At 49.5% G+C, this 14,363-nt stretch overlaps 1 protein-coding gene across 1 annotated transcript in view; it reads right to left on the bottom strand.

Moving 5' to 3' along the window:
- Window positions 1-884: 884 nt before the first annotated feature.
- CLIC6 (chloride intracellular channel 6) overlaps window positions 885-14,363 on the bottom strand; it is a 43,080-nt gene continuing 29,601 nt past the window's right edge. Inside the window, exons 2-6 of the mRNA XM_047875708.1 lie at window positions 9,940-10,049; window positions 9,258-9,383; window positions 8,575-8,681; window positions 7,821-8,002; window positions 885-1,143 (exon numbers count right to left, since the gene is read on the bottom strand). Coding sequence (XP_047731664.1) covers window positions 982-1,143; window positions 7,821-8,002; window positions 8,575-8,681; window positions 9,258-9,383; window positions 9,940-10,049 — 687 coding nt within the window. The 3' untranslated portion in view covers window positions 885-981. The remainder of the gene's footprint in view (window positions 1,144-7,820; window positions 8,003-8,574; window positions 8,682-9,257; window positions 9,384-9,939; window positions 10,050-14,363) is intronic.

Below are 14,363 nucleotides of genomic sequence, written 5' to 3'. Positions count from 1 at the left end.
CGATGGTTTTTCTTCCTTAGACTCTCTGACATCGTTTTAAAATATTAAAATAGGCATGTATCATCGTGTGACTACAAAAACAATCTTTTCATTCTGAAGAAACTTAAACTCCTATTTTGGGGGAGAGAAACAAGCTGTATATGACTATGAAAACTATCAGGGACAGACCAATTTTTTAACAGTTGAAGGAGGAATTGAACCCAAATCTAATTTGCTTTGAAACTGGAAACTCAAGGGGCGCCTGGGTGGCTCGGTCGGTTAAGCGGCCGACTTCGGCTCAGGTCATGATCTCACGGTCCGTGAGTTCGAGGCCCACGTCGGGCTCTGTGCTGACAGCTCGGAGCCTGGAGCCTGCTTCAGATTCTGTGTCTCCCTCTCTCTCTGCCCCTCCCCTCTTCATGCTCTGTCTCTCTCTGTCTCAAAAAGAAATAAACGTTAAAAAAAAAAAACTTAAAAGAAACTGGAAACTCAAAATCACATGCCCCAACATCGTGGGTTACAGTGTCCGCGAATGCCAAAGAAGTAAGTTAATGTCAACTGGACAACTGGTATGTGTCGCAATAGATACTGGTATTATTCAGATACACAAGTGAGTTGACAAGTCACAAGGCCATGTATCATCTGGGTCGAGTGGATCTCACTACGATATGGTGTTATTAAAATATGGGCACGATGGCTATTGGAAGGAAAACAAAAGACCACTCACAAAGAATACATTCTTTTTTTTTTAATTTTTGTAAATGTTTATTTTTGAGAGAGAGACCGACAGCGAGGGAGTGGGGGAGGAGCAGAGAGAGGGGGAGACACAGAATCCGAAGCAGGCTCCAAGCTCCGAGCTGTCAGCACGGAGCCCGACCCGCGAACCGTGAGATCGTGACCTGAGCCGAAGTCGGACGCTCAACCGACTGAGCCACCCAGGCGCCCCACAAAGAATACATTGTCATCACAGCCTCCCTCGTACCACTGAGAAATAAGACAGCTTCACTTCATTCTTTTTGCAACATCTGAATATGCATGTTCAATCTCCTGGTCGGCTGGACACGTATTCATGAACTCGTCCCTAGCATAAGCGTTGTTCAAGTATCTCCAGATGCCAGTCATTTCAGAAGGAAATTCAAAATCTCTGTATCTCTTGGCCACGATCTGAAAATCAAGAGGAAATAATCAGCAAAGGAAAAACCCACTCGTGTAGGCCATCAGGTCAGACAATCCATTCTTTGGAGGTGTGTGATGTATTCTCTTTCTCGAGTCCTGACGCATTCTTCCTAAAGCCAGTCAGGTTACCCCAAATTACACGTCAACCTTGCACAGGGCAGACGGGGGATGGGAAAGCTCATGAAAGTACTGGGCTCAAAACAGCGACTCCACACAGCCCTGCCCACCAATTTATCCCAGATGAATTGGGATCCACTGGTACGAATTCGGTCTCTCCTCTGGTGGACTTCTCCTCGTGTTGCTGGCAGTTTTGACTTTGTGTGTTCGGCTTGCTGTGTTATTTGGTGCCTAAAGATTCGTGAAGATCTTCCCTTTAGGTTGTGCCGGGATCACCGTGAAATGCTCTCTTTTTCCTACTTGCTGAGCCTCACCTCCTGAAATCCCAGATATCTGCGCATATTATTTCTGCAGATTTCCATCATTCTGTCACTGAACACAGCACCTCATTGTCAACAAATGGACACAAATCCTTGTCCTCCCGGAAACGGTGGATGTGAGGACAGGGCAATTGAGAGTGAGCATCATGGGAACCACAACAGTGGGGGATGCTTCCTCTGGCTCCAGGGGCCCCGTTGGGGAATTCGCCACAAAGGAGGGTGATGCTGTGGGAGACGCTAGCAGTTAACTGGGGCCACTGTGACAAAGTACTACAACCTGGGTGGCTTAGAACAACAGAAGCTTCTTCTCTCACGCTCCTGGAGGCCAGAACTCCAAAATCAAGGAGTCAACAGGACACATTCCCTCCGGAAGTTCTAGGGAAAGGTCTCTTCTCTCCCCAGCTTCTGGTAGTTTCTCCCTCTGTGTGTCTCTGTGTCCAAATTACCTTTTTTTTTTTTTTATAGCGACACCAGTCCTATTGGATAGGGGTCCCACTCTACTCCACTATGACCTCATCTTAACGAATTACATCTCCGAAGATACCATTTCCAAATAAGGTTATGTCCTGAGATGCTGGGGATTCGGACTTCAACATATGAATGGGGGTGGGGGAGGCGGTGCAATTCATCCCCGAACAGGAACCCAGAGCCACAAAGGCCTGTTCTGTCTCTGTCAAAAATAAATAAACTTAAAAAAAATCTTTTTAAAAAGAATTCCTTTTACGTATTATTTTATTTATTACTCCTGGTTTATCTTTGCCTATTTTTTTTTATTTTAACAGTTTTTTAACGTTTATTTACTTATTTTGAAAGAGAGAGAGGGAGCATGCACACACACACACACACACACACACACACACACACGGGGGAGGGGCAGAAAGAGGGAGAGAGAGAATCCCGAGCAGGCTCCACGCTGCCAGCACAGAGCCTGATGCCGGGCTGCATCTCATGAACTGTGAGATCACGACCTGAGCCAAAGCCCGGACACAGAGGCTTAACCGACTGAGCCACCCAGGGGCTCCTAATTTTTAACATTTCTGAGAAAGTTTTTTTTAAAAAAATTTTTTTTACATTTATTTTTGATAGAGAGAGACAGAGCACAAGTGGGGGAGGGGCAGAGAGAGAAGGAGACGCAGGATCCAGGCTCCGAGCTGTCAGCACAGAGCCTGAGGCGGGGCTCGAACTCACGAACTGTGAGATCATGACCTGAGCCGAAGTCGGACGCTTAACCGACTGAGCCACCCAGGCGCCCCTCTGAGCAAGTTTTTTAAGTGTCTGCCTCCTATAGAAGTGATCTTCTTTTTGTGGTACATTTTCTGAATTTAATACTTTGTTTTCTGTCTTTCTGTGTTTATTTCTGTGTTTGTGTATGTTTCCTTTTCTGGTAACTTCGAAGCTTATGGTCTGTTTTAACTCTTCCTGTGGTTTCCTATATAACTTTATCAATTTTTTTTTTTTTTTAACGAGTTCAAGCCCCACATCAGGCTCTATGCTGACAGCTCAGAGCCTGGAACCTGCTTCAGATTCTGTGTCTTCCTCTCTCTCTGCCCCTCCCCGACTTGTCCTCGGTCTCTCTCCCTACATAGCTTTAAATAACAGAGATTCTCTATTTCTTGACTTGTCAAGTTTAGATGATATCTACTCACTCCTGATTATGACAAATAAGGAAATTAGTACAACTACAGTGTTTCCTATTTCTTCTTCCTTATCTCCCTTCCATTGGTTGTAAAAACATCCAAGTTGACTATGTTCTGATTCTGTTCTGTAACTATTATAACATTGTTTGGTCTTAGTTCCGTCTTTGGATTTAAATAGGTTCTATGTTTATCACCAACCCTTTTAACCACCCACCTTCTCTGTTCCGGGGTTCTTACTTTCAGTATCATTTTATTACTATATTCATCATAAAGAAGCTTTATTTTAAAAAGAAAAAAAAAAACAGCCCAGGAGTACTTAATTTGTTAAGACCAGAAGCCCAGCTAAAAACAATTTACCTGGATAGGAAAATCTTACATCACGCATTCTTTCCTTTAAGTCTCTGTAACTATTAAACCACTGTTTTCTGGTTTTAATGTGGTCATCAAGACATAAGAGGCAAGTCTGGATTTCTTCCCCCTGGAGACGGCTTTACTATTTATTACTAATATTACTGCTATTATTATTAGTATGGTCTGGACACCCAGAGTGTCCTATCTGACCCCTAAAGTTCAGTAATTTATCAGGTATGTCATCGTGTGTTGATTATTCTGGACTATATTTTTCCAAACATGGCATGTTGCTTAAACTGAAGGTTCAGATCATCCTTTAGTTCAAAATAAATTTTCCCTTCTTCTTTTCTTTTCTTTCCTTTCCTTTTCTTTTCTTTTCCCTTTCCTGTTCTCTGGCTCCTGGTTATATACATCTGGGAAATTGCTGAGCATTTTTATCCCTGTGCTTGTCCATTCAATTTTGGAAACTGTTCTAGGGCTTACCCTCCAGACCCCTGACGAATTTCTGCAATGTCTTGTTCTATGTCTCGCTTAAATGTACCTTATTTCGGAAGCTATTTTTTTAATTTTTTTAACATTTATTTATTTTTGAGAGACAGAGAGAGACAGAGCGCAAGCAGGGGAGGGGCAGAGAGAGAGGGAGACACAGAATCTGAAGCAGACTCCGGGCTCCGAGCGGTCAGCACAGAGCCTGACGCGGGGCTCGAACTCACAGACCTCGAGATCATGACCTGAGCTGAAGTCGGACGCTTCACTGACAGAGCCACCCAGGTGCCCCTGAAGTTAGTTCCTTTGTCTTTAAGGGTTTGGGGTTTTTTTCATGATTTTCATGTCCTCTGTGATATTATATATATTTTTTGATATCTTGTTCCTGTCTCTGAGCTTCTTCTCGAAAGATCCATGTTCTTTTTCATGTGTCAGAGGCCACAGAGAAGTATCTGACTCGAATGTATTCTCATCTACTGGAGCAGTGCTTCATCAGAAATGTGTTTCTCACCTGCCTTTTCCTTTTTCTGTGCCTTCTCTTTCTTTTTTCCCCTCTCCCTCTTGATCATCTCTATCCACATAGAGGTCCCACTTGGATTCTTTCTGGTTATTAATCGTCTTTTAATGAGGCAGATCTACTGGAGTTAGCATTTCTTTTTTTTTTTATGTTTATTTATTTTTGAGAGAGAGAGAGAAAGACAGAGCACGAGCGGGGGAGGGGCAGAGAGAGAGAGGGAGACGCAGAATCTGAAACAGGCTCCAGGCTCCAAGCCACCAGCACAGAGCCCCACGCGGGGCTCGAACTCACGGACCTCGAGATCGTGACCTGAGCCGAAGTCGGCTGCTCAACCGACTGAGCCATCCAGGCGCCCCCGGAGTTATCACTTCTTAAAAATACTGTGGAGGGCAAAGAGAGTGAGACGGGGTAGCTGGAAGACCAATTTGGATGTTTACCCTCAAACACTCTCTCACCAAACACTGCTCTATGCGCCGCTCCACAGACAAATTAGGGTTAGGGTCAAGGTCAGAGTCAAGGTTAGAGTTAGGACACCCTCCACTCCGAGGCTCTCAGATTAGGCAGGAGGTCACCACGGCTAAAAATAAAGCTCAGGAAATTTACAGTCCCTCTTTTGACGGGCTCCAGGACTGTTTCTTTCCTCTGCTCAGCAGCCAAAAGCACATTCCCTCTTTCCACCTCCTCTCCCTGTTCCTTCAGATTAGGGGATGGACGGCAGGACACAGAGATGACGCCTCTGCATGGTTCCTCCTTCAACTCTGCCTCCCCGGAGACCTCGGATGGAAAATGATCTGCGTGGGGCTGTTTCCTGCTTCTCTTCTCATGGCCCCGGTCCTCAAAGAAGTCTGGGTTGGGCATTTCAAGACTGTACTATTTACTTTTAGAGAAACCTGAACTTCACTAAAGATAGAGAGAAACCTGGGGCGCCTGGGTGGCGCAGTCGGTTAAGCGTCCGACTTCAGCCAGGTCACGATCTCGCGGTCCGCGAGTTCGAGCCCCGCGTCGGGCTCTGGGCTGATGGCTTGGAACCTGGAGCCTGTTTCCGATTCTGTGTCTCCCTCTCTCTCTGCCCCTCCCCCGTTCATGCTCTGTCTCTCTCTGTCCCAAAAATAAACGTTGAAAAAAAAATAAAAAAAAAAAGATAGAGAGAAACCTGCCTCAGCCCTGTGACACCTCACACCGGACAACGTTTCTTAGTCTCTGAACTGGTATCCTGTCCTATTCCAGTTTTATGAAAGACGAAGCTTTGTTGTTTTTTCCTATTGCTTGTGTTGGGTTTTAAGAAGGAGAATAGATGAAAAATTCCTTTAGTCTCTCATCTTTTATCATACATTCTTTTAAACATTGTTTTTTAATTTTTTTTTTCAACGTTTATTTATTTTTGGGACAGAGAGAGACAGAGCATGAACGGGGGAGGGGCAGAGAGAGAGGGAGACACAGAATCGGAAACAGGCTCCAGGCTCCGAGCCATCAGCCCAGAGCCCGACGCGGGGCTCGAACTCACCGACCGTGAGATCGTGACCTGAGCTGAAGTCGGACGCTTAACCGACTGTGCCACCCAGGCGCCCCTATCATACATTCTTTTAGACGGAGTCTCATTTCCTTTCAGAAGGTATTCCATCCTGAAAGATTATTAAGCTATTTTGGTATTTTGGATGTCCAATGGCTTTGGAAGATTTGGCTCTCGGGTCACATATTGGAGCCATGGGCTGTTTTATTTGACTCTCAAGTTTACCCCTTTTAGTTCTACCGAAATCTAAAATACTCTTTCCTCATGGGAGATGAACAAGTGGCAGTCAGTGCTGGACGGTCGGAGCATCTCTCCTGCTTCCCCCAACCTCCACGTACTGCTGTGAGGCTACACTGGTCATGGCAATGACTACAACACGTTCGCTAAAGGGACTAAACCAAAACACAACTATGTGAATATCTGGTTGGAAACTGGCTCCCAAACAGAGGAGGTTTTGACGAGTTGAGATGCTTTCGTTACATTTTAGATGCCGGGGACCTGGCAAAGCTATTGAAAAAAACATGCGCTTGAGGGCTCAGCCACATCTCCAAGGCTTGGATTTCAAGTTGGTATCCCTCAAGCCCAACAAGGAAGAGAGAAGAAGGAAGAGAAATGGGACAAGAGTTGGGAAAGGAATCAGGAAGGAAGAGGAAAATACAGGAAGGAAAGGCAAGACAACCAGGGGCAGCTGGTATAGCCTACAGGAGCATCAGCACCACAGATTATGTGATCCTCATTTGTGAGTTTCTAACTGGCAACTACATGAGTTATGAAATTACAGGGTCCTTGACTTGTATCCCCCTCTTGCCCATCTCCCCCATCTTTATACCGAGGACCCAGGTTTGAACTTGAGGGGATTTTAATCATCAAGATGCCCCAGAACAAGGCTTGGGTTTCTTCCTGGGGCCTCTGAGGCTACTGAGGGTCAAGAACATTGCAGTGGTGATAATGATAATAACAACTGATGAGACGTGAAGGCTGGGGGCACTACTTAGAGACCACCATAACTCCAGAGGCCAGAGGTAGGGCCATCTACTTTGGAATCTCCGGGCCACCCCTAGAAGTTCTGATTTAGTAGACCAGAGGCTGGACTGGAGGATTTTCAATTCTAGAAAGCTCCCCAAATAATTCTTATGCCTGCTAATGGTGGAGAACCACTGGTCTAGGGAGACTTTAAACCCTAACATATATGACCCACAATGCTGATTTCCTGTTCAACTATCTGGCAAGACAGGATGCCAAATCTAGCAGAGGCCCGGCCAAGGAGCTGCTCCCTAGCTGTAGGGGGGTGATATTAAAAGCTGAGAAGACACATCTCTGCCATCCCCAGACAGAACTGTTTCTATCACCAGCAACTGAATTCACGCTGCAGTGCTCCCAGATTCCATGCATTGTCTCCAAACCTCGAGCATTAAATGCCAGGTATAATCAATGTTGCCCTCAAGTTGTTCTCATATAACTTTTCTTTAGGATGTGGGGGCAAGACTTGAAATGAGAAGCAGTGAGGATGGAGGGGTGGGGCCCAACTTCCCAGAAGTTTCTTGAGACTACCTAAAGCATATCTGAGAATATCCATGTATCTGACGTCTGGGATTTGACCGCCTCAAACAGAAACCAACGGACTCTTTAATTCAGGAGTCTGCCTTTTAGATTGTTTCAATGTCTGGCCGAAATAAAATAAGGCCCCATCCGTGTGTTCAGCAGCTACGGTAGGAGGAACGTCAAACCTTTATAATGTGGAGCTTGGGTAAGAGGTTACAGTCGGCTAACGTGAGCTCATCCCCATCCAGGAACTTCCTTCCAGAAACGACAACATCCTCAGTGCTGTAGGCATCTATCTCATCAGGCAGAGGGCTATTTAAGTAATCATCCAGCTTCTTCAAAGCTTTTAACAGGTTCTTTTCATAAACTAAAACAGAAAGGCCAGAAATGACCAAGATAAGCCAGCCGTATGAGTTAGTGTTACCTTTCTCTCGACATGAAGTGAGGAGTTGATCTCCTCTCCCTCCCGACACATGGCTGGGCCGCACTGGGGAATTGGGAGGGAAGGATGTGGACTTCTAAGATCTGAATAAAGGACTCACTCCTCCCTGGAAAATACTTCTGCTGTCTACACAACACTGCTCCTTCTAGAACTCATCCGTTTATTCAAAACTTTTTATGGGAGGCCCATAATGAGGTAAGCAGTGGCAGAAGCTTCATTGAAACGGATTCCCGCGGTCCGGCAGGGGAACTCCTGGCGGTGATTCTTTGCCCCTAAACTTATCGTTTTCTGGGCTCCCAACCTCCAGGGGAAGCATTTGACCTCTTGAAATGCACGTGCAGATTCTACGTCGAAGGTACTTTTTCCTGATTTCTAGACACAGGTCCCTACCCCCAGGGAAATCAGTCAGAATTCCCAGGACCTTAGAAGAAGCCACGCCAGAGGCCGAGGGGCACCCCAGGGGGAGAGCATTGAACAGGAAGACGGCAAGTACTCACTCTCATTGGCATCCTTCTTGGTGTTTTTTATAAATGCCGAGAATTTGGCAAACACGTCATTTCCTGCAGAGTTAGATTCAGGGTGTTGGGTCCCCAGCTTAGGGTACCTTGAAAAATTCAGAATTGGAATAGCACAGATAACGGGGGGGGGGGGGGCGACAAACATGTCTGTCTCTGAGCGGATATAAAAGTGAAAAACCTTCCCCCTCGGATGGTTTTCTAATCTCTTTGTGTTCAAGGTGTGGCAGCTGCACAGTCTGGGGAGAAGGCCTTTGCTGTTCTCCCAGGACACGGCCGCCCACCCGCACCTCCAACTGTGCTAGAAGATTCCCTCCTAGATCCGGCGCCCCGCGACATCACACGCTAACGTCACTCCTTCCCCTCCCAGCCGCAGACCTAAGAAGTGGCCAACCCATGCGACATCGGCCCGCCTCCTCCCCGCTTCCTGCTGCCAAACCCTAATTGCCCCACTGCAGGTGCAAACGAAGCAAAGAGACCCGGGCCGCCGTCGCCCAAGGCTTCTGCTCTTGCTGCGTGTTCTGCGGCACACCGCGGCACGGCTAAGGAGGGACGGACGTACCACGGCCGCAGAAAACCCAATACACGAAGCCACGAGTTTCAGGCTTGTCTGCGAAGGGGCAAAGGGACGATCAGATGGCGAATGCTGGTTTTATGAGGCCTACCTCGGGGGAGCTAATTTCTCCTCTAAGAACTCCTCGATCTTATTCACATCCGTCTTGACTTCACCATCAAAAGTCATAAAGGGAGGGTTTGTTCCGGGGGCTAGGTTCTGCAGGTCTGCGGGTTTCCTGGTGGGGGGGGGGGGGGGGAGGGGGAGGGGAGCGGCAGCTTTTGTGAACGGTCGCCAAGGTTTGAATTCGTTCCCCCAAAGCCTAGCCGCGTCCTCCCCGGTTTACGAGGAACAGCCCTTGAGAAGTTCAAGGGAGACCATGGGTTCCCAAGACGTCCTACCGACAGTGAAAGCGTGGCTCTTGTCTGGGCGCAGAGGTAAGAAAGCCAACTCTCTCCCCCGTGGGTCACAGGAGAGCTGCTCACACGGGCTTTGGAGAGGTGCTCAGCTGACCAGGAGCTTGGGGAGCAGGTTCCTTAAGGGTGCCCCCAACTCCTCCCTGGTTATGTCTGAGCGGGTCCTGTAATTACTGACGAGCCCACACCCGGGCTTCGGTTCGGGGCCCCGACGTGGATGGACACGCCGCGAGGTCGCCTGTGGGCTCTAGGAGTGTGTGAGTGCGGGGCGTGTGTGGGGGTTATGGGGGCGTGGGGTGTGAGTGGGTGGGAAGACGTGCGCGGGGGTGGGGGGGACGTGGCAGGGCCAGTCTCAACAACGTGGAAACCTCCTCTTACCTCTTCAGGTCCACTGTGGTCACGTTGAATATAACGCCCTTTAGCCAGAGAATCATGAAGAGGCGCTGGGAAAAGGGGCAGTTCCCAATACTCTCGCCATCGTAGCCAGCCTAGGCGGGAAAAGAAATCGTTATCAGAGCGAGGCTCACAATTCTGAGGGCCAGATTCCGCAAGGCATGGCACAAACCCGTTACAAACTTGCGTTGGTGGTCGCGCCACTGCCACTACCCTTTCGGGGCCATTTCACTCAGCCTCTGAGCCAGTCGGCCACCCCCTCGGGGTGAAGCCCAACAGGCTTCACGGAGCATTTCCTTCTTCCTTCCCGCCGCTCACCCCTTCCTGCCACACTGGGCCTCTGAGCAGCACGGTTCCCACAGGGAAGGACAGGCAGGCGGGAACTCTCCTTGTCACCAAAGGTGCAAAGGAAAGACGTGCTCTTTCCAGGATGCCTCAGCTTGGAAACACGCCAGCAGACTCTCCCCCCGAGACACCATCCCTCCTGGACACTGTCACACCTTGATGTCCCCTCCTCTGGCTCATGGGGTGGCAGAAACATGGGAAGCATTCATACTGAGAAGGTGTTGAGGGTGGGGCGGCCGCTCCCCGGTGACCCAGAGCAGGTCACACCCACACACGCCTCTCCCACACACAGGCAGACACGTCTGGAACACACGTCCTCCTCCTCGTGGGCTTGTGGCCGAGAAGGAAGGCATGGGGGTTGGAGAAGACAGAGGAGACGCCCGGCTACCCAAGCCCTGGGAAACGGAGGGCTAGAAGCAAGGCCAACAAAGGAAGGCCCCAAACCCTTCTGTCTCCTGCCATCTTTCCCCACCAGGCCGCACGTCCCTGACCAGCTCGTGGCGCTAACAAAATCCTGCTGGAAAAGGCAAGGAGGTGGCTTCGCCGCACTCCTCACATCTCCAGACCGAAAGCACTGCACCCAGCCAGACCTCGGTGACACAGCCACGGTCAATCCGAGGGGCCCATCCCTGCCACGCACAGTTAAGAGAAGGTGAAGGAGACCGCACTGTGTCTGCAACCTGCGTCCCCGGAGGATTCGAGGCAGGAAGTGAGCTGCTGGCCTGGGGACTGAAGAAAGGCAAAGAGAGACGCGAGAAGACCGGACCTTCGGAGAGGTGGGGTGCTTAGGTCACCCGGAGGGGTTGCTAATAACCACATGGCCCCAGAAATCAAGAGGGGAAGAAACCCTCAATTTTCAATCAAAGATCGGCCCCGTTACCAAAGACGAAACCCGAACAGGCCCATAAGCACATGAAAATGTTCCTAACACGTTTAGGCAACAGAGCGACGCAAAGCCAAGCCACGGAGGGACGGGGCCACACAAATGGCCAAAATGGGAACGGCCAAAATGAAAAGGTCTGACGCCACCAAGTGTGGACAAGGGTGCAGAGCAACCGACCCGCCATTCACGGCTGCCCAGAGTGCAAACAGCACAACTACCTTGGAGAAGCGTTTGGCACTAACCTCCCAACGTTAAGTAAGCGTAACAGCGACGACCCAGTGATTCTACTCCCAACGGAGCAGAGTGCTGACGGGCACGAGAGACACTCATAGGAATTGTTCTTAGCAGCTTTGGCAGAACAGCCAGAACCTGAAAACAGGCCGGATGCCATCAAGAGTAAAACGAGTAAGGGCGCCCGGGTGGCGCAGTCGGTTAAGCGTCTGCCCGAGGCTCAGGTCACGGTCCCGAAGTCCGTGAGTTCGGGCCCCGCGTCAGGCTCTGTGCTGACAGCTTGGAGCCTGGAGCCTGTTTCGGATTCTGCGTCTCCCTCTCTCTCTGCCCCTCCCCGGCTCACACTCTGTCTCTCTCTCTCTCTCTCAAAAAGAAATACACATTAATAAGTAAATAAAAGACAGAAATACTTTTTAAAAAGCCCAGAAAAAAATAAAAGACAGAAATACTAAAATATATCTGTATACTACAACTTATCCATTCGTTGTAGAGAAGCTGTAGTATATTCGTACAATAGGACGCTACGTCACAACGGGGAAAATTCAGCTATTAGTATAAGCAACAGTGTGAATGAATCCCATATATATAGTGTTGGGAGGAAGAAAGCCGACTCAAAGGAGCTGAGACGCAGGCAAGCTTCTCTAGATGACGGGAGTGAGAAGAGCAGCCGTCCCCGGAGGGGACTCTCATCTGGGAGGGATAGGAGGGTGACTTCGCGGGGCCAGAAATGTCCTGCATCTTGAAGGCGGTGGTGGCTACACGGGTGTATCCAAGTGGCAGAGTCTTGTTTTCTTTTTCTTTTTTTAATTTGCCTCCAAGTTAGTTAGCATATGGTGTGATAACGATTTCAGGAGTAGAACCCACTGATTCCTCCCTTACACGTAAAACCCAGTGCTCATCCCAACAAGTGCCCTGCTTAATGCTCCTTACCCATTTGGCCCGTCCCTCCACCCACAACCCCTCCAGCAACCCTCAGTTGGTTCTCTGCATTTAAGAGTCTCTTATGCTTTGTCCCCCTCCCTGTTTTTATGTTATTTTTGCTTCCTTTCCATTCTGTTCGTCTGTTTTGTATCTTAAATTCCACACATGAATGAAGTCATATGATATTTGTCTGCCTCTGGCTAATGTCACTGAGCAGAATACCTTCCAGTTCCCTCCGCGTTGTTGCAAACAGCAAGATTTCGTTCTCTTGGATTTCACGTGGCGGAGTCTTAACATGGGGTTACTTGACTGCACGCGTTACTTCAATAGTTTTTTTTTTTTTAAGTAAAAATATTAATTAAAAAAAATTGCAGAGAGTTGGAGTCAGTAAGTCTTGCCTGGGGCCCGGGAAAATATGAATTTCTAACAAGCTCGCCCAAGATGATGTCATGCTGGTGGCCAGGGATCCATGAAGGCAGACATCGTGCCCATAAAACGGCACCCACAGACTCAGAGCACTGAATTCAGAGTCGCCTAAGCTCCAAGCACTCTCTTCACACCTGTCCACCCCCTGCACTCTCCCTCCCCCTCCGGGCATGTGCTGGCCTGTCCACCTATGAGGGAGAAGAGGCTGGGGACTCCCCCACCTGGAGCCTGAAGCTTCGGGAGCTGGAGGGGTGGTGAGGTGGCCGGTCAGGACACCCCCATCGAGTGGTCATTGCAAGTCCCCAGCAGGTGGGCCCCGAAACAGCACCCTGCTGGACCGCCTTCCCTGCCTCGGGGTCCCCCCCCCCACCCCCACCAAGGCCATTTTGAAGGCCAACCCAGCCCCTCAGACGAGCGAGCAGAGCTGAGTTACATAAACCCCCAGCGGCTCGCTGCAAGGACCTCTTAAATCATGGTGCTTTCTTTCTTCACCACTGCAGGTTTGGGCAGAATCAAGCCAACGGGGGGGGGGGGGGCGGGGACATGAAATCACAAGGACACAGAGCCACATATTTTGGCCAGTCCTGACTCGCTGGCAGCTTCTAAACCTCTTATTTTTATAGTGGTTACAGTAAGCACAGTAAAGTCTAAGATAAGTTCTGTGGAGTGGGGTAACCGTCTCCTTTCTCTCTCTCCCTTGTCTCTCTAACCTCGGAGATCCTGTTATAACTCATCCTGAATGCGGCAAAATCCCTGCTGAGCCCGTGCGTCTCTGCCGTCACTGGTGCGTGGACGCAGCTCACCTTGACAAAGAACTCCGAGTCTGGGAACGGGCCCGTCTGCACCAGGCTGCTTTCTGCCGCGGCAGAATTCCACCGCCCGGGTCTCTGCCTAGTTCCATGTCTCCATTGTCCCCAGCTCAGGTCGGCGTTCCCCCACCCCCGCCCCCAAAATTGTCCTTTGGGCCACCTCCTTCTTCAAGAAGAGTAAAGGGATCAGAAGCGATAATACATTCTTTAAAAGTAAAACCTGGGGCGCCTGGGTGGCTCAGTCGGCTGAGCGTCCGACTCCGGCTCAGGTCATGATCTCGCGGTCCGTGAGTTCGAGCCCCGCGTCGGGCTCTGGGCTGATGGCTCAGAGCCTGGAGCCTGCTTCTGTGTCTCCCTCTCTGTCTCCCCCTCCCCCACTCATATTCTCTCTCTCTCTCTCTCTCTCTCTCTCAAATAAAATTAAAACATCCAAAAACATCCAACATCTCAAATAAAAAAAACCTGCCTTTGTCACCTAGCTCTGCACACGCAGAAACCTGGTAACAGGTTCCTTTCTAGAACTGCACAACCCTAAGAGAGACGTGTGGCTGGGGGTGGGGGGGCGGAGGGGGCAGCGGCCTGCAGGCCACGGGGCCCAGAGCTTGGAAGGCAGTGAGGAAAGCCACAAGTACACTCTGCCCCCCACCCCACCCCTGTGTGACCTCCAAACAGGACTGTCACAAGCCAGCACGGCTAGTGAACTGGAAGCTGCCAGCTGTTTCTGAGAATCAGCCAGCTGCCAACACAGGATTTACATAGGCAGGGGCGTCTCATCTTAAATAGCTCTGAAAACA

This window comes from Prionailurus viverrinus, chromosome C2 (genome assembly GCF_022837055.1).
Source record: "Prionailurus viverrinus isolate Anna chromosome C2, UM_Priviv_1.0, whole genome shotgun sequence".
NCBI classification, from domain to species: Eukaryota; Metazoa; Chordata; class Mammalia; order Carnivora; family Felidae; genus Prionailurus; species Prionailurus viverrinus.
The sequence above is the reverse complement of the archived record's forward strand: the minus strand, read 5'-3'. Positions and strand labels throughout refer to the sequence as shown.